This window comes from Oenanthe melanoleuca, chromosome 10 (genome assembly GCF_029582105.1).
Source record: "Oenanthe melanoleuca isolate GR-GAL-2019-014 chromosome 10, OMel1.0, whole genome shotgun sequence".
Lineage (NCBI taxonomy): Eukaryota > Metazoa > Chordata > Aves > Passeriformes > Muscicapidae > Oenanthe > Oenanthe melanoleuca.
In genome coordinates this window covers 17,189,411-17,215,528 of record NC_079344.1, presented here as the reverse complement: position 1 = coordinate 17,215,528, position 26,118 = coordinate 17,189,411, and the positions used below count along the sequence as shown (strand labels likewise).

Here is a 26,118-nt window from a genome sequence, read left to right as displayed (position 1 = left end):
AGCACTGGCATCAGAGGAGTGACAGACACAGATCCAGGAGCGAGCAGGGGAAGAGCCAGGACAGCCCCTGAGAGTGGCCAGAGCAGAGTGACCCTCCCAGGGCAGCAGTGGCTCCTTGGAGCTCCTGGGAGCAGGACAGCAGAGCTCTGCCCTCCTGCCTTTCCTCCAGCAAGGGGATGCTGCTTGTCATGGAATCAGGGAATTCCAGACTGGTTTAGAGGAGAATGGACCTTAAAGCTCATCCTGTTCCACCCCCTGCCATGGGCAGGGACACCTTCCAGGGACACATGTCCAGCCTGGCCTTGGGCACTGCCAGGGATGGGGGAAAGACCCTTCCAGTCACTTTTTTTCCCTTGAGGTTCAGTTTAGGGTTTTCTCTGATTGCATCCTAATACATTCTGCTCCAGCCCCTTCAGCTCATCTCTCATGTTCCTCAACACCTCCCTTTCACCATCCAGCAGATCTGAAGAAGTGACAATCACCAAATTCTTTGTCTTGTCAGAAGTCCACGAAATCCCCCACGGTGTCTGGAGCACAGCTGGAATCCATAATGAAATCCTGATGTTCAGATCACCTGTCTCTGTGCTAGGGAGTTACAGAGCTCTGCTTCCAGCACCAATCACTCATTAAACATTTGAACACCACTCCAGCCCTTCCAGCCCTGCTGGTTTAGGGAGATCCAGACAAATAACTGGGATATCAGACATCTGCTCCTGACTCCATTTGCAGTCTTCCACTGGGGGCTGTGCAGTTTCATCCCTCAGATTAGTTTGTTTACTGCCCTTGGGAGTGCCCACACCCATCTGTGTGCTTCTGAGCAAATTCCCTGCAGGAAGTCACCAGTTCCTAGGTGGTCATGGAGAGAAACTGTACTGAATTCCCAGGTCTCACCCACCATGGACACTAAACTCTGGAATGTGATGGTGCTGTGAATCCCTGAACCATCCCAAATCCCTGAGCTGTGACCAGTGCTGCAGCCAGGAGTGATTCCCTGGACCCTGAACCATCCCAAATCCCTGAGCTGTGAGCCAGTGCTGCAGCCAGGAGTGATTCCCTGGGACCCTGAACCATCCCAAATCCCTGAGCTGTGAGCCAGTGCTGCAACCAGGAGTGATTCCCTGGATCCTGAACCATCCCAAATCCCTGTGCTGTGACCAGTGCTGCAACCAGGAGTGATTCCCTGGACCCTGAACCATCCCAAATCCCTGAGCTGTGAGCCAGTGCTGCAACCAGGAGTGATTCCCTGGGACCCTGAACCATCCCAAATCCCTGAGCTGTGACCAGTGCTGCATCCAGGAGTGATTCCCTGGGACCCTGAACCATCCCAAATCCCTGAGCTGCTGCTGTGAGCCAGTGCTGCAGCCAGGAGTGATTCCCTGAGACCCTGAACCATCCCAAATCCCTGTGCTGTGACCAGTGCTGCAGCCAGGAGTGATTCCCTTGACCCTGAGCCATCCCAGATCCCTGAGCTGCTGCTGTGAGCCAGTGCCAGTGATTCAGACTGTAGAGGGCAAGGCAGGACAGGTGCAGTGAGCAGGTTTTGAATTCCCCCAGGACTGAGTTTCCTTTAAACTGAACAAGGAGCAAGCAGAGTAAACACAAGTACACAAAGCAGCTCCATTTGTGATTTGTAGTGGAGATTCTCTATAGAAGCTGCTTTTCTATAGAAGCTGCTTCTCTATAACTTCTTCCCTTCTGCTGCTCTGCTGGAGAGGATGAAAAGAGAACAGGGATTGAGGGAGCACAGGGTGGAGACAGGCACTAAAAATAATATAAATGGCCATTGTAGGTTAGCTGAGTCTAAAAATACTCCAGTTTTAGTTACTTGGGCTGCTTCTACCCCAGAGAATAAAGTGAATTCAGAGAAATCTGATGAGAACAACCTGGAAGAAAGGAAAAGCTTGGCATTCTTTCCTTTAAAGGAAAGAGATAAAAAGAAAAAAAAAACCAAAACAGCAAACCTCTGCAAAGTAGTAAGTCAGCTAGAAAAAGATGAGTTCTGTATTAATTTTTCCTGCTATATTCAGCAAAGGTAGGGGCAGCCAATAAAATTGAAAAGGCAGCAAGTTCCAAAAGCAGTCTAGGAAAAAACTCCTTGAGACAGCAGCTGTTCAGCCATGGGAGCTCCTTCCACAGGGAACTTTGGGGGTTCCTGGGGGATTTTCCACAGGGAACCCCTTCCAAGGGCTCCATTTTGGGATTCCTGGGGGTTTGGGATGGAGCTGTAGGGTTGGATGGAGCTGTAGGGTTGGGATGATGCTGTAGGTTTGGATGGAGCTGTAGGTTTGGGATGATGCTGTAGGGTTGGGATAGAGCTGTAGCTGTAGGTTTGGGATGATGCTGTAGGGTTGGGATGATGCTGTAGGGTTGGGATGGAGCTGTAGGGTTGGGATGATGCTGTAGGGTTGGGATGGAGCTGTAGGTTTGGGATGATGCTGTAGGTTTGGGATGGAGCTGTAGGTTTGGGATGGAGCTGTAGGTTTGGGTTGGAGCTGTAGGTTTGGGATGGAGCTGTAGGGTTGGGATGGAGCTGTAGGGCTGGGATGGAGCTGTAGGGTTGGGATGGAGCTGTAGGTTTGGGATGGAGCTGTAGGTTTGGGTTGATGCTGTAGGTTTGGGATGGAGCTGTAGGGTTGGGATGGAGCTGTAGGGTTGGGATGGAGCTGTAGGGTTGGGATGGAGCTGTAGGTTTAGGATGATGCTGTAGGTTTGGGATGATGCTGTAGGGTTGGGATGGAGCTGTAGGTTTGGGATGATGCTGTAGGTTTGGGATGGAGCTGTAGGGTTGGGATGATGCTGTAGGGTTGGGATGGAGCTGTAGGTTTGGGATGGAGCTGTAGGGTTGGGATGGAGCTGTAGGGTTGGGATGATGCTGTAGGGTTGGGATGATGCTGTAGGGTTGGGATGGAGCTGTAGGGTTGGGATGGAGCTGTAGGGTTGGGATGGAGCTGTAGGGTTGGGATGATGCTGTAGGTTTGGGAACTGTGCAGTTCTCCTTTTCCCTATGGCTCCTGGGATTCTTGCCCTCATAGCTGTCATCAGGCAGCATTTCCTGTTGGATTTCTAATTAAGATTGCAACCTTTGGGGACTCTTTTCCTGCCCAGCCTAAATTAATGGAGGGGTTAGAATATTTTTGGTAGAGTTTAAATACAGCTTTTCAGTGTCTTTGTTCTGCCCAAGTGCATTTTTATATAATCTATAAAATCTATATACACCTACAGCAGGAATTAATCCCTCACACTTTCATAAATATCACCTAGGCTGCTTCTTAGTTAAAACCCAGTTTTCCCTGCCCTAGATTCTTGAAGGAAATAAAGAATTCACCCAGCACTTCTTTCTCTGCTCTCCTGCTGGGGCTGGAGCAGCCTCGGGTGTTCATCCCAAGGTTATGGGAGGTGCAGCTTCCCAGGATTCACTTTCCCAGTGCTGTTCCCAAGGGATTTGTCCCCTCTCAGGTGCAGCAGGAAGAGGTTACATTTGTGTCCCTGTCACTGACGTGTGACACGGCACTAAAACACATTTATGTCAGTCTGGGCAGGGGAATTGTCATTGCTGAGTTCCCCAGACATGATTCAATCCTTGCTGGGTGTTCTCACTCTGGTCTCTGTCACAGCAATTTAGGCAAAGCCCAGCACTGACAAAACCATTGGGAGTTTGTGCTCCCCTGCCCACAGCTCCTCCCAGTCACTCCAGAGCTGCAGCCAAGGATTCTGTCCCTGGGGTGGGCAGTGCCCCAGTCCTTTTGTCCTGGTTTGAGGGACAGGTGCCTGCCAATAAAGGCAGAAGCTTCTCTTTGAAATAGAGAATGTAAACCCCCTCCCTCCAAATTATTATAATTTTGAAATTAAGGGGCTCTCAGGCAAAGATATGGGAATTAGGAATAACAGTTCTTTACTAGGAAAATTAAAATAGAAATGCAGTATTACACAGAACAATCCCAACCCTGCCAGAGTCAGAATCCAAGCTGACACCCGTCAGTCAGTCAGGGTGTTGGCACAGTCCCATTCAATGGTGGCTGCATCCTCCTGCAGGGGCAGATGTGGTTCAGCTGGAGCAGTGCTCCTGGAGAAGGTGCAGTTTCCTCTGAAGCTCCAGGGATGATGTGCAAAGGTCTGGCTTTCCTCTGGAATCCAGTGCAAAGAAGGTCCCTTGGTGTCCAAAATCTCAGTTTTTCTCTGGGTAGGAAAGGCTTGGCTGCTGCCCTGGCTGGAGCATCTCCCAGTGGGATGATGGAATTTTATCAGTCACACAGTGGGACTGAATGGGCCAGCAGCAGATGAGATCTTCCTGGAGGGAGGATGGGCTGTGGGAAGATAAAGATGATTGCCCAGCTGGTTTAAAGATGCCCATGAGCAGATAATGTGTGCCAGGAGATCAGGGTCACTGCCCCACCCATCGATGGGGACAGAATTCACATTTCTGGCCACATCAACCCAACACACCTTTTCCTGCCCTCTCTGAAATGCAGAATCAAGGAGTGCCCAGGATCCCTTTGCAGTGGGGCTCAGCCAGGCTGAGCATCCTCTGCTCCCCTGACCCGTGCCCACACTCTGCCCCGTGCCACAGGAAACATTCCCAGCTCCAGGCCTGCCAGGAGCTCCCCCCTGGATATTACAGCATCCCAGGAGCCCAGGCTGGAAGTTGTGCCTGGTTGCTGTGGCTCTAATGGAATTAGAGCTGAGGATTGAGTTAGGTGAGAGCGCTCAGGGTCCCTGCAGAGCATCCTGGCAGGCTGTGCCAGGCTGCAGCAGCCACAGCTCCTGCTCTGGGACAGAAATAATCAAATACAACCCAAGGGCTGTGCCAGGACCTTACCTGCCTGCACTGCCCCTGCCATGCCCAGCAGAGAGAACCTTTCACTGACAAACAGGCACGTGCTGCTTTTGGGGAGTTTATTTTTGGCTCTCTTCTTCCCCTGTGCTCCTACAAAAACCCAAACTGGGTTAGCAGAGGGAGAGCAAGCGTGTGCTCTGCTGTCTTCATTGAAATGCAGGTAGCATTAAAGAAATAGTCTTAATTGATCAAGAGCAAACTGTAGGAGTTCTTTGGTTCTTCAGCAAGTTTGCAGTTCCAGGATGGGACCTAATGAGTTCATATTCAATCTCACCTGTTAATTGTATGGATCCCTAGGGATCAAGCTTGGATTTTAAAAAATCTGTTCTGAATTTTAAAGGAAAAAATTCAGGTGGGAGTGAAAGAATAAGAAAACAAAGGTCACTGCTGATTTCTTTCTGAAATTGGAAACAAGAGAGTGTTCTACAGGCAGTTGGGATTCTGAGAAGACAATTCTCATTCAGGAGTCTGTTCTCTTGTTGTGACTGTGTTTCTGTGTCCTGGTGGTGTGTTTGTGGATACAAACAGAGCTGGCAGTCCCTGGTTCCCAGGTCAGGCTCTGGGATGGGGATAGGGAGGCACCTGTGGCACAGCAGATGTTCATTGAATCCTCTCTCAAATGCTGCAGAGGGAGCCTCAGAGGAGCATCAGATGAGCATCCAAGACAACAGCTCTAAAACAAGAAGTGATTTAATTTACTGCTCTTTAACTTCTACTGCCTGATCAGGGACCTTCAGACTGTGCTGAAGCTGCCACTTCATGGAAGTCAAACATCTTCCAAAGAGCCTTGGCACAGCCCAGCCTTGGGAGCTGGGAGGAAAAGGGTTGGGATCCCCTTCCTCAGCTCAGGTTTGTGATGTCCTCGCTGGAAACAGGTCCAGGGGCAAGGCTGGCACAGCCTGGGTGTGGCACAGCCTGAGCAGGGGACAAGGCTGGCACAGCCTGGGTGGTGGCACAGCCCAGTCAGGGGACAAGGCTGGCACAGCCTGAGCAGGGACAAGGCTGGCACAGCCTGGGTTGTGGCACAGCCTGGGTGGTGACACAGCCCAGTCAGGGGACAAGGCTGGCACAGCCTGGGTGGTGGCACAGCCCAGTCAGGGGACAAGGCTGGCACAGCCTGGGCAGGGGACAAGGCTGGCACAGCCTGGGTGGTGGCACAGCCTGGGCAGGGACAAGGCTGGCACAGCCTGGGCAGTGCTGCCAGCAGTGTTTGCTCAGCTCTGCTCCAGCCAGCTGCCTGCAGTCACTCTGGGCCTGGCAGCTCAGTGCATTCCAGCTGTTTTCCCACGTAACCCAGGCAGGTTTTGCCCATGAGCCCTCCTGCAACATCACCTACAGCACCTGGGTCAGGCATCCATCACCTCCCCCTGCTGCTGTTCCAGGGGGAATCTTGCCCTGGGACCACCCTGCATCTCTCAGTGCCCCTTCTGGAGCCATTTCCAGGCCTGCAGGCTCCAGTTTCCAACCACTTGTATGTCTTGTCCCTTTCTCAAGGATCTAAGCCTCCTTTCCCCTCAGCATCCCAAATATTCCTTTCCCTGGGCACAGCTATGTATAGCTCCTGAGCAAGGCAGACCTTTTGTCTGATGACTGTGGTCATTCTTAAACTTCCAAAAAAGCCTGTGACCTATTTCCAGCAGTGATTCATTGCAAGCCTCTCAGAAGGACTGCAATTCCAAAGGTGCAGATAAGAGCCCTGAGAGATTTGAGCCAGCCTCAGCAGGTAAGATATCTAATTCCCCTTGAGAAAAAGACACCCAACCTATTTACAGCTCTGGGCATTTGTTTCCCTTCTCTTTTCCAAAGGTAGTTAACTGTACCAAGAGATCCTGTGGAAAACCTGAGCTGGGGGTATGTGGGAACATAAACCCTATGGAAAAGCAAAGGAGAGTGTCCTGGTTTGAGGGACAGGTGTCTGCCAATAAAGGCAGGAGCTTCTCTTTGAAATGGAGAATGTAAACCCCCTCCCTCCAAATGATTATAATTTTGAAATTAAGGGGCTCTCAGGCAAAGATATGGGAATTAGGAATAACAGTTCTTTACTAGGAAAATTAAAATAGAAATGCAGTATTACACAGAACAATCCCAGCCCTGCCAGAGTCAGAATCCAAGCTGACACCCGTCAGTCAGTCAGGGTGTTGGCACAGTCCCATTCAATGGTGGCTGCATCCTCCTGCAGGGGCAGATGTGGTTCAGCTGGAGCAGTGCTCCTGGAGAAGGTGCAGTTTCCTCTGAAGCTCCAGGGATGATGTGGAAAGGTCTGGCTTTCCTCTGGAATCCAGTGCAAAGAAGGTTCCTTGGTGTCCAAAATCTCAGTTTTTCTCTGGGTAGGAAAGGCTTGGCTGCTGCCCTGGCTGGAGCATCTCCCAGTGGGATGATGGAATTTTATCAGTCACACAGTGGGACTGAATGGGCCAGCAGCAGATGAGATCTTCCTGGAGGGAGGATGGGCTGTGGGAAGATAAAGATGATTGCCCAGCTGGTTTAAAGATGCCCATGAGCAGATAATGTGTGCCAGGAGATCAGGGTCACTGCCCCACCCATAGATGGGGACAGAACTCACATTTCTGGGCACACCCTGCATTGCAACCCAAGACAGAGAGCTTCCTCCAAAGTCACAGAGCTTCTGGAAAAGAAGCCAGAGCTTCTGGTCCCTGTGTTGCAGTTCCTGGAGGTGACAGTGGCTCTGTCCCTCCACACCTGCTGTCTCACACCCAGGGCAGTCTCACACTCCTTCTCTAGTGGCACAACCCCACCCCTGATGTTTTCTCCTGGAGGTTTAAAGGGAACCGTGCAGGAGAGACAGTCGTTTTGAGTTGCGCTAGAAAATATTTTTAAAAGTCTGTGTCACGTTGCCGTGGTGACAAAAGTTCTTAAAATGATGAAGATTAAAGTCTGGGCTGGGAATGGTGGCATGGGGAGAGGAAGGGGGGCTGCTGTCATGACAACCTCAACTCTGAGAGTGCAAGAGGCAGAGCACAGGGTGGTGGCAGGATCTTTGGGGTTTAAATATATCCATAAACATCTGCCAGCGATGCCAGCCTTCTCCGTGCTAATTAGTCCTGCTATTTCACCTTTCTCTGCTGTAAATATTTTCCAGCAAGTCTCAGAGGGAGAAGGCAAGGCAATGCCATTTCCCCCCTTCCCTTTTGCACTGATTTTTTTGCTATTCTCTGTTCCCTGAGCTCCTGCCTGGGGAGGAACTTCCAGTGGCCGGGAGCAAGCTGCCTGGGGAGAGTTAAATCATCTGAGGAGAGGTGGAGGCTTGCATGGTGACCTTACCAAGCTTTCCAGCCCCAGGCTGTGGCTGTGCTGCCCTGGCTCACCGACAGTCCATGAGCAGGAGATCAGAGCTGAAAACTTTGCCCTCAGCTTCCAGTGTAAGAGCTTTTTCCCTGTTCTGTGCCCCTCTGGAATAGCAGAGCTCAGGCTGCAGGGAGCACAGCAGATGGATGTCAGCACAGCCCCCCGAGACCTGCAGAGAGAAAGTGCCAGGGCAGCACAAAGCATTGTTGTACCTGGAGTGTAAAATGTGTAAAATGTGTAAAATGTGCTTGGCTATCTCTGCTCACACCTGGGGCCGGGAGCGCTCCCCTCCAGTCCCAGCCCTGCCTCGAGGCAGCATCAGCATCTGCTGACACTGGTGATGGAACAGCAAAGCAAGCAGAAAACACTCAACCCCAAACTCCTGCCTTCATCTAGAACCCGATCTGCTGGCTGTGGGTGCTGGCACAGCAGAGCAGCAGCACTGGGTGAGGGCACAGGCTGCAGATGGAGCTGTGGCTGCCTGGCTGGGTGGTTCTGGCTTTGGGCTGCTGCGGGGTCTGGATGGCTCTGAGGGCTCCCAGGGCACAGTTCAGCTCCTCAGCCAGCCAGGAATGAGATGCTGGGAGCTGCTGCAGAGGTTCCAAAGCCAGCTTTATTTCTTCAAAGGGCTCTACCAGCAAAATCCCAATAGATAGCATTGTGGCCACTACAGGCCCAGGAAGGATCTTAAAGGGTTCTTCCCGTCTGCCTTTCTCAGGACTTTTCCCAAGCTAGAGCCTCTTTCTCTACTTTAAACATAAGAGAAAGAATCACAACAAAGATAAACACCTGCTGGATCTGTGAGAAGCCTGGGACAAGAGGTGTCTCCTTCTCTGACCAATGATCTGCTGTATTCTGTTTTTCATGAAGTGCCTTATTTAAGGCAATGGCTTCCTTCAATAAATTGTTCTTTCTTGTTCTTTCATGCACCATGCAAGGGAGTGCCATGTTCCTGTGCCCTTTCCCTGCTCAGTAACCCTTTTACAGTTACATAGCATAGCAAGGGGTTTTTATAAGGTTTAGGAGGATTGAGAGTTTAACCAGTAAAATTATATATTGAGAATTAGTTTAAGATTCTAGGTGAGAAAAGACCAATCATCTAGTAAAGTTAAAGACCGATAGAAATCCTAAATGATAGCAGGGGTTTCAGTAGGGGGGGTGAACATTTCTCTGACATGGGTCATTCCAAGAAGAATTCATTGTCTCAGAGTGTGAGATCCCAGGGGCCCTTTTTAGGGAGAGTTATTTCACCCACACTGCACAGCCCATCCCGGCTCTGCCCATCTGCTGCTCCCAGCCCTGCCCAGGCAATCAGGATCCCAGCCCTCTCCTGCTGCCTGGGGCTGGCTGACCCTTCTAAAGGGATCCCTCTTCCCAAGGTGTCAGCAAACCCAGCTGTGTTCCTTTACACCATTCTGCTCCTTCCCCAGCTCAGCCTGTCTGCAGCAGCAGTTGCCTTGGAAATTTGGAGTGTCTGTTGCCAGGAAAATTAACCCACAAACACCAGAGGTTTGTGTCCAAAAAGGAGACAGAGGAGTCCTTTTTGCTTTATTCTAATAAAGGGAGAGGCCATGGGATCACTCAGATTTTTGGAGGATGCAGCCTCCCTTTTATCCCAATTTCCTGGCAGCATTTCCCTCTCTCTTTCCCCATGGGCTGAGGTACTTGAGAGGCACAGACTGCCCAGAGCACCTGATACCTGAGATTCCCCTCTAATGTACAACCCTCCCTTTTAATTTTTAATTCTTATAGAATTTATGGTTTTCCCCCATTGCTTCTTTCATCTTCCGATATCCAATTTCATTTATCAGCAAACCTACAGTTTGTTTGTAAAGGCAAATATATTTTTAATTCACCAATCAGTGGAATCCATCCCATTGTTTCTTTTCTCTCTCTCAGTGCTGGTTTTATCTACCAGCAGATCCACAGCTCGTTTGTAAAGACAAATCCAGCATTCCTCTCACTATCTTTGTTTAATTTAGTGGCTAGAATAGCATTTTGTCTGCTCTTCCAAAGAAAAAAATGTGTAAAAATCTGTCCATTCTTCCTAAAGACCAAAACCTGAGGAGTTGCTCAGGACAGGTAACTTCTGGGAGTCAAATCAGATTATATTTTGTCGCAGCTTAAGCGAGACATCCCTGGGAGAATAAATAGGAAGTTGGGGAGGGTGAGGAAGGAGCAAGAGTGGGGGTTGATGGATTTCCCACAGCAGCATCAGGAGAGGGAAGAGAGCAGCTGAGATGTTGCTTTGCCTTGCTGAAACACCATGTGTGCCACAGGGATGGGTTCACTGCACAGGGGGAAATCCTGGGGGAGCTGCACTTTCCCTGCCAGCCCTGATTGCTGTGTGTGCCCAGGATGGATCAGGGCTGCTCTGTGTGCCCAGGATGGCTCAGGGCTGGCTCTGTGTGCCCTGTCTGTGCCCAGGGCTGGCTCTGTGTGCTCAGGATGGATCAGGGCTGCTCTCTGTGCCTGTCTGTGCCCAGGGCTGCTCTGTGTGCCTGTCTGTGCTCAGGGCTGCTCTGTGTGCCCTGTCTGTGCTCAGCACTGGCTCTGTGTGCCCTGGCCATTTTTGGCAGCTTTGCCCTCCTGGGGAAGCTCACCCTGCCAGCTCTGTGTTCTTTCTCTCTCCCTCTCTGCAGCCTCCCAGGATGGTTCTGCCCATCAGGGCTCCCAAACCCTTCCCTTGTGTGGGTTGTGTCAGTCAGGGCTCACCCTGGGTGTGGAGAAGGTGACATTTGCCATGAGAACTGGTGCTGTTCCCCAAACCACTGTTTTTCCAGTGAGCTGCTCTGTGTTTGCACATTGAATGAGCTTGTTGTCCAGGCTGGTCTCAAGACTAACCAGGATGAGTGGTTTTGGGTGATCCAGAGCTACAGCAGCTGCTGCTGCAGGGCCTCAGCACAGCCACCCTCAGTAACCTGGCTAAACTGGATTTTAGGCTCAGAAAAGCCCTTTGCAGCAGCCACCTATCCCCAGCCTATGGGGAGATTAACACTGAGGTTTGAAAAGGCAACAGTGAGGAAAACAGATCTTTACCTCTGCTATCTTCAAAAGCCAAGGAGAGAAAGGCAGGCTGAAAGACATGTCAACTTGCTTCCCCACATCCCACAGATTCTCTTCTTAAATGTAAGTAAACACGTTTTTCCTCACAGCAGAGCCTTAGCTCTGACCCTGGAGCACTCACAACAGTGCATGAGACTGTTTTGATTCTCTTTTGAGATCTGTATTTCCTTCTCAGGTCTGTGGGGTTTTTTAAGCCATAAATGAAGAGTAAATTCTTTGCTTTTTATTAAGCTGGAGCAGTGTCACAGCTCCTTGATTATCCCCAGGGGATTTATCACAGTTTTATATTAACCATGCTGTGGGCACAGACACCAGCACTGGCTCGGGACCAGCCAGGATGTGGAGCTACAGAATTCCTGCCACGCTGGCAGTGCAGTAGTGAAGGGCAACAAGCACTTTCAGTGGTTTCCTGTGGAGCAGAATCTGTTCAGGAGCCCTGTGTTTGGCAGTGAGTCCTGCCAGAGTCAGCACTCTGGTGCTGCCTCAGCCAGGATCATTGGGGTGCCTCTGCAGCAGGGCCCCCAAAGCCAGGAAAGCCCCTTGGGTCCAGGCACAGCACTCCAGAGTGTGAAAAACCAGCCCAGATGTGCAGTCACATCCCAGCTGAGATGTGCATCAGATCCCAGGATGTGCATCAGATCCCAGCCCAGATGTGCAGACAGATCCCACCCTGGATGTGCAGTCAAATCCCAGCCCAGATGTGCAGTCAGATCCCAGGGTGTGCAGTCAGATCCCTGGATGTGCAGTCAGATCCCAGCCCAGATGTGCAGTCAGATACCACCCTGGATGTGCATCAGATCCCAGCCCAGATGTGCAGACAGATCCCAGCCAGCTGTGCCAAAGGCTGGGCCTGGCAGGTTGTGCCTGGAGCAGCTCTGCCCCAGGATGTCCCCATGGACAGGGCAGCCCCAGGGAACCAGCTGGAGCAGAGGGATGGTGGCCAGGCTGGAGCAGAGGGATGGTGGCCAGGCTGGAGCAGAGGGATTTTGGTGGTCCCAGCTGGGATGGTGGTGGCCAGGCTGGAGCAGAGGGATTTTGGTGGCCATGGTTTGAACAATGCCTGAGCCTCGTGCCAGCACACACCAGCACACCTAATCAAACACCCAGCTTTGATTGGAGCCACTGCCAGAGCCAGGCCCCACTTCTCCAAGGTGTCCTTGATTCCTTCCAGCTCAGGTGCTGGGTTGGAGGAATGCTCTGCAGTCCAGGATGGAGGAGGGCTGCACAGTCATTGGGGCTGACAGGATCTCAGATTCCTTCTGATACAATCCCGACAGCTCGTTCTGTGTAAGTGGAGTTTCCAAGATGGAGCTCTTACATAACCAGAAATGACTTTTTGAGGGAAGTTTTAGTCCTCCCACTTTCCCCAACTGTCCTTTCCACAAGAATTGCAAGGTGTCCTTTGGCTGGAAGGACAGCACTGATTTTTTAGCAGGGATGCTGAAACCAGAGCTTGTTTTGGCCTGTCAAAAAACATACAAGAAAAGATTATTTTTATCCAAGAAAATACTTTAAATGTGAATCCATGCTGGGCTCTTCTCCTGGCTGCCTTTTTCCCAGTGCAGGAAGACTGGAAGCACAGGCAGTGCTGTGGTGCTCTGGGACCCAGCCTGGGTTGTGTTACAGCAGGACACAAAGTCCCCAGTGCTCCTGATGGAAACCAGAGAAGCTGCATCCACCACTCACGTTCCTCAGCTCTTCTGGAATGTTCCTGGCCCTCCTCTCCCTGGTGAGCCACGGAAGTGCTGGAGGGCTCTGCAGCACAGACCTCCCTGTGACACCAGCACCTCTTTGCAGTAGGAGCTTCTCAGTGGAAGGTGTTTGTTCCCAGCCCTGCACAGCTGCTCCTGTGTGCTTCCTGCTTTTCTCTTGCATGGGAATGCAAATGTATTCCAAGGAGCTGGCAACTCCTGAGACATCTGGAACTGGAGTTGTCTCACCTGCAGCTCAGGTATTTGGAGTTCATAATCATCATTACTCCTGGGACTCCTTGAGGAGTGCCCAGCCCAGCTGTGTCACCCTCAGGGGTCTGTTCCCACCCAGTGGCTCTGCTGTTACAGTCCAGATCCCAAGGTGCAGAGCAGGAGCTGGATCCACCCTCTCCTCCCTCTGCAGGCACCAAATAAAGGCTCTCTGTCCTGCCCTGATAGATCCCAACTCCATATCCATCACCTGCTCCCGGAGCCATCCTCACCCTCGGGCTCTTTCTGTCTGCTTCTCATCTCTCAAAAGGAGGAAGGCACTTACCTCCTCAATGACAGGGCTTCTCCCTGCCCCTGCCTGCAGCTCTTTGAAAAACACCCGGAGGTGTGAGAGGAAAAGTCATTAGCACAGAAAAAACCCTGGTGGCTCTGAAAGATCCTTCTGCAAACTGCTGCTCCAGCTTCATTAAAAGCACAGCCCCAGGCTCTCATTCCAACAGGATGGATTCGCTCTGGGTTATCTAAATGAGAATGATCGTTTCTGCAGGGGGAGGGAAAAAAAGAGGAAACCAGGAGGAATTATTCTGTATGAATTATGTGCTCAGCTTTCATACTGACCTATTGAGTCAGCAGTGAGAGCTGGATTTCCTGGAACAGCCTTTCATGCTGGATTTTGGAGATATTCTTCTTTTCAGCCCTGAAGGATCACTCGAATGGCCTTTCTCACACCAGCAGTGTGGGCTCCAGCCTGGATGCAGGGAAATAATGGAGTTAGCAGCAGTTATCCAAATCATTCATCCTTCTGGATTCCAGCATTCTTTGTGCTCCCTCCTGGCAAGGGTTGCTGTGGGTGGGGATGGCTGGTGTGGAAATGGGCATTCCAGCTGGACAGGCAGCAGCAATTCCAGCTGGAAAAATGTGATTGATTTGCCTGATAACTAAAGGTTTCTGCTGCTTTAGCTGTTGAGCTGCCTTCCTGTGGGATGTGAGGCCGTGTGGGCAAAGGTGGTAGGCACACAGTGATGGGAGGAGCAGGATTATCCCTGCTGGAGCAGCCAGGAGGTGCATGGATCTGGTCACACAGCCTGTCCCCTGTGACACAGACCTTGGCACTCACATCCCTTGGAAGGTGAGGCACTTGAACCCCCCTGGGTCAGGGGCTGTGTCACTTCTGACCTGTGAGAAAGTTGTGTTTGCAGCTTTATTTTCCATGTGAAGAAGTGACAGGTGAGGAAAACCAGCCCTCTTTGCCTTGCCCACCTGGGCAGGGGTGTAGCAGCAGAATACAAGGAACACAAGAAAAAAAGATGAATCAGATCCTCTTCCAGAAACCTCTGCTGAGTGTGAGGCTGTTCCTTGTTGCAGAGACTGCAGCTGACATCCAGTACAAAGGCAGCTGCCACCACGGGTCACTGTGGAACACATACCCAGCAAGAACAGGAATCAAAGAAGGGCATGGCAGCTAAAGATGGAATTACAAGAGTTGATTCCTGAGGGGTGGCTGATGGTCCAGAAATTGTTTTATATTGTAAATTAGAAGGTGAAGTCGCAGGGCAGGAGGGGTGACTGATGCTGCTGATGATTTTGTATTTTGCTTTTTAAGCTGTTTTTCAGCTGGTTGTCCTTGCACACTGGTGCAGCTCAGTCCCTTCTGCAGGGTGCTGGGTGTGATTATGCTGGGTGTGATTTTCTGGGGGAGCTGCCACCTGAGCTGCCCCTGATCTCCCTGCAGATCTTCCACATGACCTACGACCTGGCCAGCGCCGTGGTGAGGATCGTCAACCTGATCGGGATGATGCTGCTGCTGTGCCACTGGGACGGCTGCCTGCAGTTCCTGGTGCCCATGCTGCAGGACTTCCCTGACGACTGCTGGGTGTCCCTCAACCGCATGGTGGTGAGTGCCCGGCACACAGCACCTGCTTTTGTTCCCTCCTTTCTTCCCTTTTCATCTTTTCCCCCTGTTTCATCTTCTTTTCCCCCTGTTTCATCTTTTCCCCCTGTTTCATCTTCTTTTCCCCCTGTTTCCACTCTCTTCCCACTGCCTCTTTCCAGAGTGAGGCTGATGGGCAGAACCCCAGCCAGCTGTTGAATTTTTCATCCCCTTGATCAGCTCATAATAAATAATAAAGAAATAGTCCTGCAGGGACACAGGGCTGGGGTTTGGGAGACAGGTCCTGCAGGGACACGGGACAGGGATTCAGGTCCTGCAGGGACACAGGGCTGGGGTTTGGAGGCAGGTCCTGCAGGGACACAGTGCTGGGGTTTGGGAGACAGGTCCTGCAGGGACACAGGGCTGGGGTTTGGGAGACAGGTCCTGCAGGGACACAGGGCTGGGGTTTGGAGGCAGGTCCTGCAGAGACACAGGACAGGGAGACAGGTCCTGCAGGGACACAGTCCTGGATCAGGACCTGGCAGAAGGCAGGAGCCAGGCTCCCTCTCCTGGCACCAAGCAGCAAGGAGCAGGCATGGAAACTGCTTCCCGCTGAAATCTGAGTACATGGAGTCCAGAGACAGGGCTGGGGCTGGTCCATAATTCCCATTGCTGGTCCCTTTGCCCCCTGAAAGGGTCGGTGTGACCCCACACTGGAGTGAGCCAGTCAGGGGATGAGCAGCCAGACTGCCCTGTGCCATCCAAGCTGTGCCCTGCTGTTGCTGGGAGAGGGTTTGACACCATATGGCAAAGGCACAGTGAATTCATGGTACCTTTCACCCATCTCGCTGAGAATTCAGGAGCTTTTATTCAAAGGGACAATGTCCAGTTGATTAAGCAGCAAAAACTGACAAAGCTTAAAAAATTGCCTATTTTTGCAGTTCTTAACCTCCAGATTCCCCCAGCCAATTTCTTCTTGAATAAAGGAAACAATCAGGCGCTGGGGCAGAACAGAACAAATGTAAAATGTGCTAAAGCTGTGCCAGCCTGCCCTGCCTCCCACCTGCAGGGCTGTGCTGCTGCAAGGTTCTGCAGCCTGGAACCCTCTGCTTGTCTCCAGCAGAACAACAAGCCATGCTGCAGCTGCCTGGGCTTCCCTCTGCTGCCTTTCTTTGTTTATGTGGGGAGCAGGCAGAGCTTGGGGCCCTACTGTGGTGCTCAGGACAGGAGGATGCTCAGCTCCTCATGCTCAGAGGTGCAGGTGGCTCATCCCCATCCCAGGGGTGACCTGGCCATGCTGTCCTTGCAGGATGGCTTCAGAGCAGCACATCTGGAGCACGATTCCCTCATCCCAACATCTGGCTGCTGATGGCAGCAGCAGCCCCTGGCTCTCCCCATCCATCCCTCAAGGGAAGAGGTTGAAGCTGCTGCTGGGGTTGAAACTGCCAGGGGAAGGGTCTGCAAAAGTGGCAGGACATGGGACAGAGGAAGAAAAGATTTAGCCAAGGCAAATCTCAGCAGCATTGCATTCCAGGAAGGCTCAGCAGGCTCCAGGAGGGAGCTGCTATCCAGAGCAGAGCTTTCCTGCAGCCTTGTCTTCCAGCCTTGAGAGCCTCTGAGGCTGGGAATTAAAATTGCCTTGGAGGATCTTTTTTTCTGCTTCTTCCCTGCAGCTAAATCACCTTGGTTTTTTTGTTTTGTTCCACTTAAAAGAAGTGGAAAAAAAACCCCATTATCTCTGAAAACAGAGCCTCAGGAAAGTGGGATGAAGAACTGGAGAGATTCCCCACCTATAGTTCAGGGGGTTTCCACTCCAGGAATTGCCAACCCCAAAATAGCCTGGGGTTAGAATATTTAACAAAGAGTGCAGCAGTTCTTGGGGAACCAGATAGGGGTTTGTTTTTTTCTCTCAAGAATGTCCTTTAATCTGAGAAGATTTCCAGGTGTGTCACTGGGAGCAGTGGTGGATGTGGATGGCATTATCAGTGAGACAACTGACATCTAATCTGGAGGGGAGTATTGAGGGAGTCAGGAAATGAGAAACTGGAGCTCTGGGCTCTCTCAGGCTTTGGACAGGGTGTGATGGAAGGTTCCAGCATGGCTCTGAGTGATGGACACAGCTGGGAGGGGAGAGGCCAGGATTTTGGAACATTCTGTACCGGCCTGGCTGGAGCTCTGAGGAGATAAATAAATATCCTTGGTGCACAGCTGCCCTGGTTACACACAGGAGCCAGAAATCTGGGAAAAGGGAATCTTCTGAAGCTGCTGCAGCCCAGGGGAGCTGGAAGTGAGGTCCAGCTGCTTTGGAGGCTTTGTCTGTGAGTGTGCTGGTGCTGCTCTTCCTCTGTCTGGGGTTCCCCAGCACTTAGCACTCCATTTCCATGCTGCAGGGAAGGAGGATTCATCACCTCCCATCTGCTTCCTAAAGGTTTGATCCTCATCCAGGGGATCTGTGAAGGGTCTGGTGTTGCCAAAATCATCTCAGGGCCTCGATAAATCCCCGAGTTCATCTCGGTGTTTTCCACATGCCCTGGAAGCAGTGGGTGTCTGGCTGGCTCCTGAAAGGGCAGGATGTTTGCAGTTTTAATTGCTGAGCCCCAATCCCAGGGGCTTCAGCATTAGCTTTCCTGCAGTGCACTTCTATTAAAAACTGGAGACACTGGTAGGTCAGCTGCAGAGTGTGGGCTGCTCCCCCAGAGCCAGCCCCAGAGATCTGAGCTCTGCTGAGAACTGAGAACTGAGAACCCCTTCCCTGGGTGCTGTGCTGAATTATAAATTATAATATTGCAATTTTGAAATTAAGGAGCTCTCAGGCAAAGATATGGGAATTAGGAATAACAGTTCTTTACTAGGAAAATTAAAATAGAAATGCAGTATTACACAGAACAATCCCAACCCTGCCAGAGTCAGAATCCAAGCTGACACCCGTCAGTCAGTCAGGGTGTTGGCACAGTCCCATTCAATGGTGGCTGCATCCTCCTGCAGGGGCAGATGTGGTTCAGCTGGAGCAGTGCTCCTGGAGAAGGTGCAGTTTCCTCTGAAGCTCCAGGGATGATGTGGAAAGGTCTGGCTTTCCTCTGGAATCCAGTGCAAAGAAGGTTCCTTGGTGTCCAAAATCTCAGTTTTTCTCTGGGTAGGAAAGGCTTGGCTGCTGCCCTGGCTGGAGCATCTCCCAGTGGGATGACGGAATTTTATCAGTCACACAGTGGGACTGAATGGGCCAGCAGCAGATGAGATCTTCCTGGAGGGAGGATGGGCTGTGGGAAGATAAAGATGATTGCCCAGCTGGTTTAAAGATGGCCCATGAGCAGATAATGTGTGCCAGGAGATCAGGGTCACTGCCCCACCCATAGATGGGGACAGAATTCACATTTCTGGTCACATCCTGTACTGCAACCCAAGACAGGTGGGAACCTGGAGCCAGGGGTGGCAGCACAGGGAGTGCCCTCCCCAACTGGGGCCAAAACCAGTCCAAACCAGGATGGGCAGGGCAGAAAGGGCCATAACTGGGAATACTGGCCTTTCCAGGGAAGGCAGGGTGGCAGGCACCTCCAGGGAGCCCAGCTGGGAGCAGCATGAGGTGGGGACAGCAGCAGGGCTGGAAAAGAGCCAAAATCACTCCATGCACAGGTACAGGGCTGGTACAGGTGCTGTGAGCCCAGGCAAGGTGTGGGTGCCCGAGTCTGGATCTCCTGGAGCACAGGGTGCTTGGGGGGGTCCCAGGAAAGCTGCCTGGGGCAGCTGGCACAGGGACACCCAGAGCCCTGAGAAGATCCCTGCTGTCAGGTGCAGGCCATGTTCCCAGCTTCCCTTGGAAACAAGCCCAGAACAGGCAGGTTCTGCCCGAGGTGAATTTGACCTGTCATCTCCATGTGTTCCCCCACTATTCCCATCCTTTAAAGTGGATCTGGGGTGTCATTTCCCAGCCTAGCAGTCCCAGGGGTGGGCAGAGACAGCTCCTGAGTTCTCCAAATCTGGAGTAAGCCAGGAGTAAGCCAGGACTATGCCCCTATCCCAAGAACTTCAGTATTCTCTGTGTCTTCACTCATCTCACTGCTCTCCAGTGAGGATTCAACCAGGCACAGTGCCATGCACATCAGAACCAGAATACCCTGTCAGACACTGCAGTTTGCCTCCAGGTGCTTCTGTAAGGTTCTACAGAGCCCAGCAGTGCCTTTGAAGCGTTCCAGGGAAGTGAGTCCAAGTGCTCAAAGGTGGATCTGAGCAGGCCAGGCTCTAATGCCAGAGAAGCCCTTCCAGCACTGCCAGTGTGGATGTTAAAAACAGACCAGTCTGAGAAACTGCTTCAAAGTCTTTTCACTCCTTTTTTGCAGAGTGAGATAACCCCCTCTGGACTGTGGGCAGGCACAGATCTGTTGCTCTGCTCTTGCTTGCTCTGGGATTTGTTTAGTCATTTTCCCTCTGCAGTTTAAGGCCTCATTTCCCTCCTCTAATGGGCCATTTTAGCCACTCCAGTGTCTGTGGAGTGGTGCAGCCCTGCTGCCCTGGGGACTGCTGTAGGTGGGCATTGGATAGGGGATGGCTCTTACAGGAATGAGCTGTGGCAGGGTGAGGCACCTGGTGCTGATAAAACCACATCCACACTGCATTTGGAACCTCTTCTAGGCTGGCCTAAAGTGCTGTGGGCTTGACCTGTCTGTGTTCATCCTGTGGAGAACAAAACACCTGAAAACTAAAGAGCTGCTGAGACCTGGCAGTGAAGAATCATCACAGAGCATCCAGTGCTCTTCACACTTGTATCCCGAATGAAATTGCTCTGAAAGGCTTCCCCTCCACAGAAGAGCCTCTCCCTGAGCAGTCCTTGATGTGCTTTCCCAGCAGAGCTGGGTGTGTTTGGAAAGCTCTGTGTTTTCCTGCAGCTCTCCCCCTCAGCTGTCTCACAGGAGCTGCTGCTGGGAATTGTGCTGGCACTCGGAGCTGTGCAGCTCCCAGCGAGCCAGCAGTGCCTGTGCAGATTGGATGTTACAGTTTTGGGTGACTAATTCCTACAAAACACTGGCAAACCTCTTGGTAAACAGCACTCCTGAGCAGCAAGTTGCTGGAAGAATGGCTTTTAAACCCCAGATGTTCACAGCCACTAGAGAGCCTGGCAGCCGCTTTTCCAGCTCAGCTATTCCTGCTCTGTCTGCCCAGATCCCCTCTGGAATTTCAGCTCAGTTTCCTCTGTCCCTGCTCTCAGGTCTGTGCTGGAGATGTGCTGCCCTGTTGAACTACTGAACTCAGAGGGCAGCAGCATTCCTGCAACAGCCAGTGAGGAAGGAGGGAGGAATTCATTCAGAGCTGCCCTGCTCCCTGGGAACGAGCTGCCCACTTTGCAGGGATGCAGCATTCTAAGCAAAGTGCTGTGGGAGTCCAGAGTATTCCTCTGGCTTCCCTGGAAGGTTTAAGACCCCCCTGGCGGGGTCCCCAAAGACCCTCAAATGAGACCCAGGTGTCTCAGGGGCTGGATTTAGCTCCTTGGAACAATTTACCAACATTGAGAGAAGAAATGCAAGCCACAAAAATAAACAGAGTGTAAATTAGACTGTTAGAATGTAGAATTAGCAGATTTCTAGAATGTTTGTGATAAGGGACACGTGGCCAACCTGGAGAATTGGGGGTGTGGATACCTCTTCCTCCTTCTTCTCCGTGTCACCATGCTGGGTGACATGCTGGCACTTTTAGATTGGATGAGGACAGAGCTGGACCATGTAACAAGATTGTATTGTATTGGGGGTCATTTGTAAATACCTAGTAGGTAATTTAGAGTATAAAAGATCAGTCCTGCCTCTGCCAGGCAGATTCTGCCCTGGACGTCTGGCGAGCAAACTGCTGTTCACTGGACAAAGCATTCCTGAGATAAGGAACAATAAACAACCATGAAAACCTCTAAGAACAGCTCCTGCAGTCTCTCATTGATGGGCATTGGAAAGAGCTGGTTCCAGACCACCTGCATGTCCTCCAGAGGTGATCTCAGCTCTAAGGAGACACCTCGGGATGTGACAAAGTGTGGCAGCCCTTCTGCTGCCTCAGGATGAGGGCAGTGGATGGGCTGAAGGCAGGGAAGGCACAGCAGCTGCCAGGAGTGCAGGGCCATGGCTTCAGACTGCCAGGAGTGCAGGGCTGAGGGAAGGGGGCTCCTGGAAGTGCAGGATGCCTGTGGGAGCTGTGGGAGAGGAGCAGAAGTGGGTCTGCAAAGTGCCACAGAAGCTGGGGGTGGAAAATGCAGCCAGCACTTCTTTGGGCAGCCCTTGGAGCCACAGCCCAGGCCTGGAGGCAGAGGAGCAGGAGGGGTCACTCCTTTGGCCTCACACCTCCTGCAGCTCCATGGCCAGACCCTTCCTGTGCCCTGGCCAGGGGACAAACCCCTGTCCTGCCTGTCAGGAAAATTAACCCACAAACACCAGAGGTTTATGTCCAGAAAGGAGACAGAGGAGCCTTTTTACTTTATTTGAATAAAGGGAGAGGCCATGGGGCATTCCCCTGGGGTCTCTCAAATTTTTGGAGGACACAACCTCCCTTTTATTCCAATTTCGCGGCTGCATTTCCCTCTCTCTTTCCCCATGGGCTGAGGTACTTGAGAGGCACAGACTGCCCAGAACACCTGATACCTTAGATTCCCCTCTAATGTACAACCCTCCCTTTTAATTTTTAATTCTTATAGAATTCATGGTTTTCCCCCATTGCTTCTTCCAATACCCAATTTCATTTATCAGCAAACCTGCAGTTTGTTTGTAAAGGCAAATATCTTTTTCCATTCACCAATCAGTGGAATCCATCCCATTGTTCCTTTTCTCTCTCTCAGTGCTGGTTTTATCTACCAGCAGACCCACAGCTTGTTTGCAAAGACAAATCTGGCATTCCTCTCGTGCCCTGGCCAGGGGACAACCCCCTGTCCTGCCCTGTCCCCTGCTCCTTTGGGCCTAGGGCACAGCAGCAGCAGTCACCAGTGGCCACTCTGTCCCTGTCTCTTGGCTCCAGGGTGGTTTTTCCTGCTCTGCTGGCAGGCTCTCCTGGCTGTGGCTGTGCCACTGCTGCCCTGCTGGCTCTGCTGTCTCTTGTGTGGCTTTGCCCTTCTTGCTGCAGTGGGAATCAGGCCTGTCTTGCACAATGGAACTGAATCTGGCCAGGTAATGCTATCAGCTGCCTTTGTCCATGTGCTTGTCTCCTAACCAAGCATCAGCCCTTGGCAAAGGTGCCACAGCTTTGTCACTGTTTGATCCCTGTGAGATGAGTGAAAAGTTTCCATGGTGTCAGTGGCACTGAGAGCTTGCAGAGAGGTCATCAGCACCCACCTGAGTGATACCTCCAGGAGGTGCCCAGTGAGCTCCAGAGCTCCCAGCACTGGATGGAGGTCACAGGAGAATTTTTTGTTTATTGAGAAGCCACCAGCAGGCCTGTGCAGTGACCTTCCAGGTGCCACAGCCTTTGTGTGTGTCTGCAGAGCACCATCCATAACCTGCCCCTTCCCAGCAGCAGGGAGCAGCTCAGGAATGCCCAGTGCTGCTCAGTGTCACCCAGCAGAGGCATTTTCTCCATTTTCACATCCTTGGAAAAGCCACGTGTGATGACAGACCCATCAAGGTTTCACAGCAAGAGCAAGGGTGGCACATGCACCTCGAGCTGTTCCATGAGCTCAGGCTGCTCAGAATCACCAGTTCCTCTCCCTGTGCCATGATGTCACTGCTGTGTGAGCTGCACTGGGGAGCACAAGGTGTCTCAGCACACCTCTCCTGGCAGGATGCTGCTGCTCTCACATGAGACCATTTGTAATTCCTCAGCTCTCTGAAAAAGCCCAATTTTGCACTGAGAAGAACTTGCTGTCCAGACATTATCAACTTCATTTTCTGCCCTTCTCATCTCTCCAGGTAATGACCAGAGACCCTGGCCATTTCCCAAATTGCTGGGCAGTGATTTTCCCCACTCTGAGATGTGCTGGCAGCCTTGCTCAGGCTTTCTGCTACAGCCCATTTCCCAGGGGAGGAAATTACTTGCTTCAGCTCCCTCTCCCACATATGGCTCATTGTGAAAACCTCCCAGTGCATCATCTGGGTTTAGCCCAGGTTACCAGTGGGGCAGCCTGGCTGCCTTCCCTGCTGCAAAAAGCACATGGAGTCTAAAAACTGGGGCCAAAGTGGTGGTCCCAGATCATGGAATCTGGGCTTATTTTTCCAAATGGAGTGAGCTGGGCTTGTGGGGTGGTGAGGGCTCTGAAGGCATTGAGGGGTAGGGGCTCTGTGAGGGATACAGGAGTTATGGGGACTCTGAGGGGTTTGGGGTTTGAGACTCCCTAGCTCTCCAGCTTTCAAAGACCTCCCAGCCACTGTCCTGGTTTGGAGGGCAGGTGTCTGCCAATAAAGGCAGAAGCTTCTCTTTGAAATGGAGAATGTAAACCCCCTCCCTCCAAATTATTATTATAATTTTGAAATTAAGGGGCTCTCAGGCAAAGATATGGGAATTAGGAATAACAGTTCTTTACTAGGAAAATTAAAATAGAAATGCAGTATTACACAGAACAATCCCAACCCTGCCAGAGTCAGAATCCAAGCTGACACCCGTCAGTCAGTCAGGGTGTTGGCACAGTCCCATTCAATGGTGGCTGCATCCTCCTGCAGGGGCAGATGTGGCTCAGCTGGAGCAGTGCTCCTGGAGAAGGTGCAGTTTCCTCTGAAGCTCCAGGGATGATGTGCAAAGGTCTGGCTTTCCTCTGGAATCCAGTGCAAAGAAGGTCCCTTGGTGTCCAAAATCTCAGTTTTTCTCTGGGTAGGAAAGGCTTGGCTGCTGCCCTGGCTGGAGCATCTCCCAGTGGGATGATGGAATTTTATCAGTCACACAGTGGGACTGAATGGGCCAGCAGCAGATGAGATCTTCCTGGAGGGAGGATGGGCTGTGGGAAGATAAAGATGATTGCCCAGCTGGTTTAAAGATGGCCCATGAGCAGATAATGTGTGCCAGGAGATCAGGGTCACTGCCCCACCCATAGATGGGGACAGAATTCACATTTCTGGCCACATCAACCCAGCACAGCCAGCAACGAATTAAATTTCTGGTGTAACATGTCAGAGTGCCTCCAGCAGGGATTTTGGGTGCAGTGCCAGGGCTGCTCCCTGCCCCGTGCTGACGCTGTGTGTGTCCCTGCAGAACGACTCCTGGGGGAAGCAGTACTCGTACGCGCTGTTCAAGGCCATGAGCCACATGCTGTGCATCGGCTACGGGCAGCAGGCGCCCGTGGGCATGTCGGACGTGTGGCTCACCATGCTCAGCATGATCGTGGGCGCCACCTGCTACGCCATGTTCATCGGCCACGCCACCGCCCTCATCCAGTCCCTCGACTCCTCGCGCCGCCAGTACCAGGAGAAGGTAAGGACGGCCCTGCTGGGGCGAGGCTGGGGCTGTGCTGCCCAAAGGGAGCCAGGACTGCCGGTGGGAGAGGCCAAGGGTGCTGCTCCTTGCACAGTCATCCCCATCTGGGGAGGGTCTCAGACCTCCACGTGCTCTAAGGCACCAACTCCGAGCTCTTGGCTCCTGCTTCGTTGAGTATGTTCTAAATAAGAAAGTAGCTAAGAGTTAAAAAGGTTATTTATTACAAAGCACACCTTATTACAAAGCACATCTTATTACAAAGCACACCTTATTACAAAGCACATCTTATTACAAAGCACATCAGTCTCAACAGTACACAGACAAGCAATGGCAAAAAGCAATGGCAAAGCAGCTGGCAATAAGCAATAAGCAATGGCTGGAAGCCCTGGCAAAAGCCAATGGCTAAAAGCCACAATGGCTGAAAGCACCAGCTCTCCCCAATACAAACTCTTATACAGGATTTTCTCAACAAGCTAAGACACAAGCTCAGACCACCACTCCTTAACCTATTAGAATTGCAGTTTCTCAGCACACCAGGTTATGTATAGAACTGCACATACAATCTATCTGTTCTATCTAAGGAATGTAAGCAATATTCTTACGAGAGCTCTGTTATGTCTAAGTCCTGTCTACAGCCATGGTCCTGGAGCCTCTATTGAAGATATCAGTGTGTTTCAACCTTCACTAGAACACTCACTGCTACTCTGGCATTTGAAACCTTTCACTTTCTAAAAGCACTAGAACTCACTCTAAAATTACTGACTTACTTCTGCTTAAACGTCTACTTTATGTGTGAGAGGCTTCAATCCATCCCAAGGCTTTAATTCAATGCCTGCACTCTGATTTCTCTCTGAAGAATTCAGAGAGACCCCTGACTCACTGACTCCAACACCCATCCATCCACTCCAACACCCCTCAGGAAAAAGCAGCAGCAGGATGAGTTAACAGCAGGGCAAGGAGATGATTGTTGTTGTCTCTGCCTGTCTTTGTACACCAACGTTATCAATGTCACTGGTACCTAAATTGTAAGTCACTTCTTCCTTTCCCACATCTTGCTTCAAACCCCACGTGAATGTTCCAGAATGTGCAGCTTTTGTTTAGCAAGTGCTCTCTTTAAAAGTATCCAGATTATTCACTGCAGTGCTCCTGGGTGAAGCTGCAAAACAACCCCCAAGTCCTGGATCAAGGCTGGGGGGCTCAGAGCAGGTTCCCCAGGTAGGTGTGGAATTAGTGGCACCATTGTTGGATTGCAGAATGGAGGGCACAGCCAGAAATGTCACATCTCATCGGTTGCCATTGCCACAGTCACTGAATTTGTGAGCTGGGCAAGGCATCCAAAAAAAGCACCTGCCCTCAGCTGGTGGGGCTGGGGAGGTTTTATGGCCAGGGTCTTGTGGGTACATTTGATCTGGAGATTAAGAAGAGGAATTGTTGCTATTCTGACCCTGCCAGGTGTAGTTTAGGTGAGAGGGGAGCCTGTGACCAGCAGGCACTGCTCAGGTGAATTTTAAGTCCAGGGAGGAGGTGGGATGACCTTGGAACAGGTTTGGGACACAGGGATTGCAATGGGAGGAGAGCAGGGCAGAGAGGGAGAGCACAGAGGACCAGAGGCTGACTCATGCTTGGAGCACAGGGAAGATCCCAAACCACAGTAGAGCTGAAGGAGGGGGAATGAAGGAGGGAGTGTGGGGGCCTGGGATGCATCCAGAGCATCCAGAGTTGTAGCTCTGTGTTGCAGCTGAGCTGGGCTGATCCTG

The 26,118-nt window shown here is 51.6% G+C and overlaps 1 protein-coding gene across 1 annotated transcript in view; it reads left to right on the top strand.

Annotated features, from left to right (window-relative positions):
* The window catches only part of HCN4 (hyperpolarization activated cyclic nucleotide gated potassium channel 4), a 100,812-nt gene that overhangs the window by 47,749 nt on the left and 26,945 nt on the right, over positions 1–26,118 (top strand). Inside the window, exons 3-4 of the mRNA XM_056500197.1 lie at positions 14,861–15,022; positions 24,140–24,358. Of these exons, the coding sequence (XP_056356172.1) occupies positions 14,861–15,022; positions 24,140–24,358 (381 nt within the window). The remainder of the gene's footprint in view (positions 1–14,860; positions 15,023–24,139; positions 24,359–26,118) is intronic.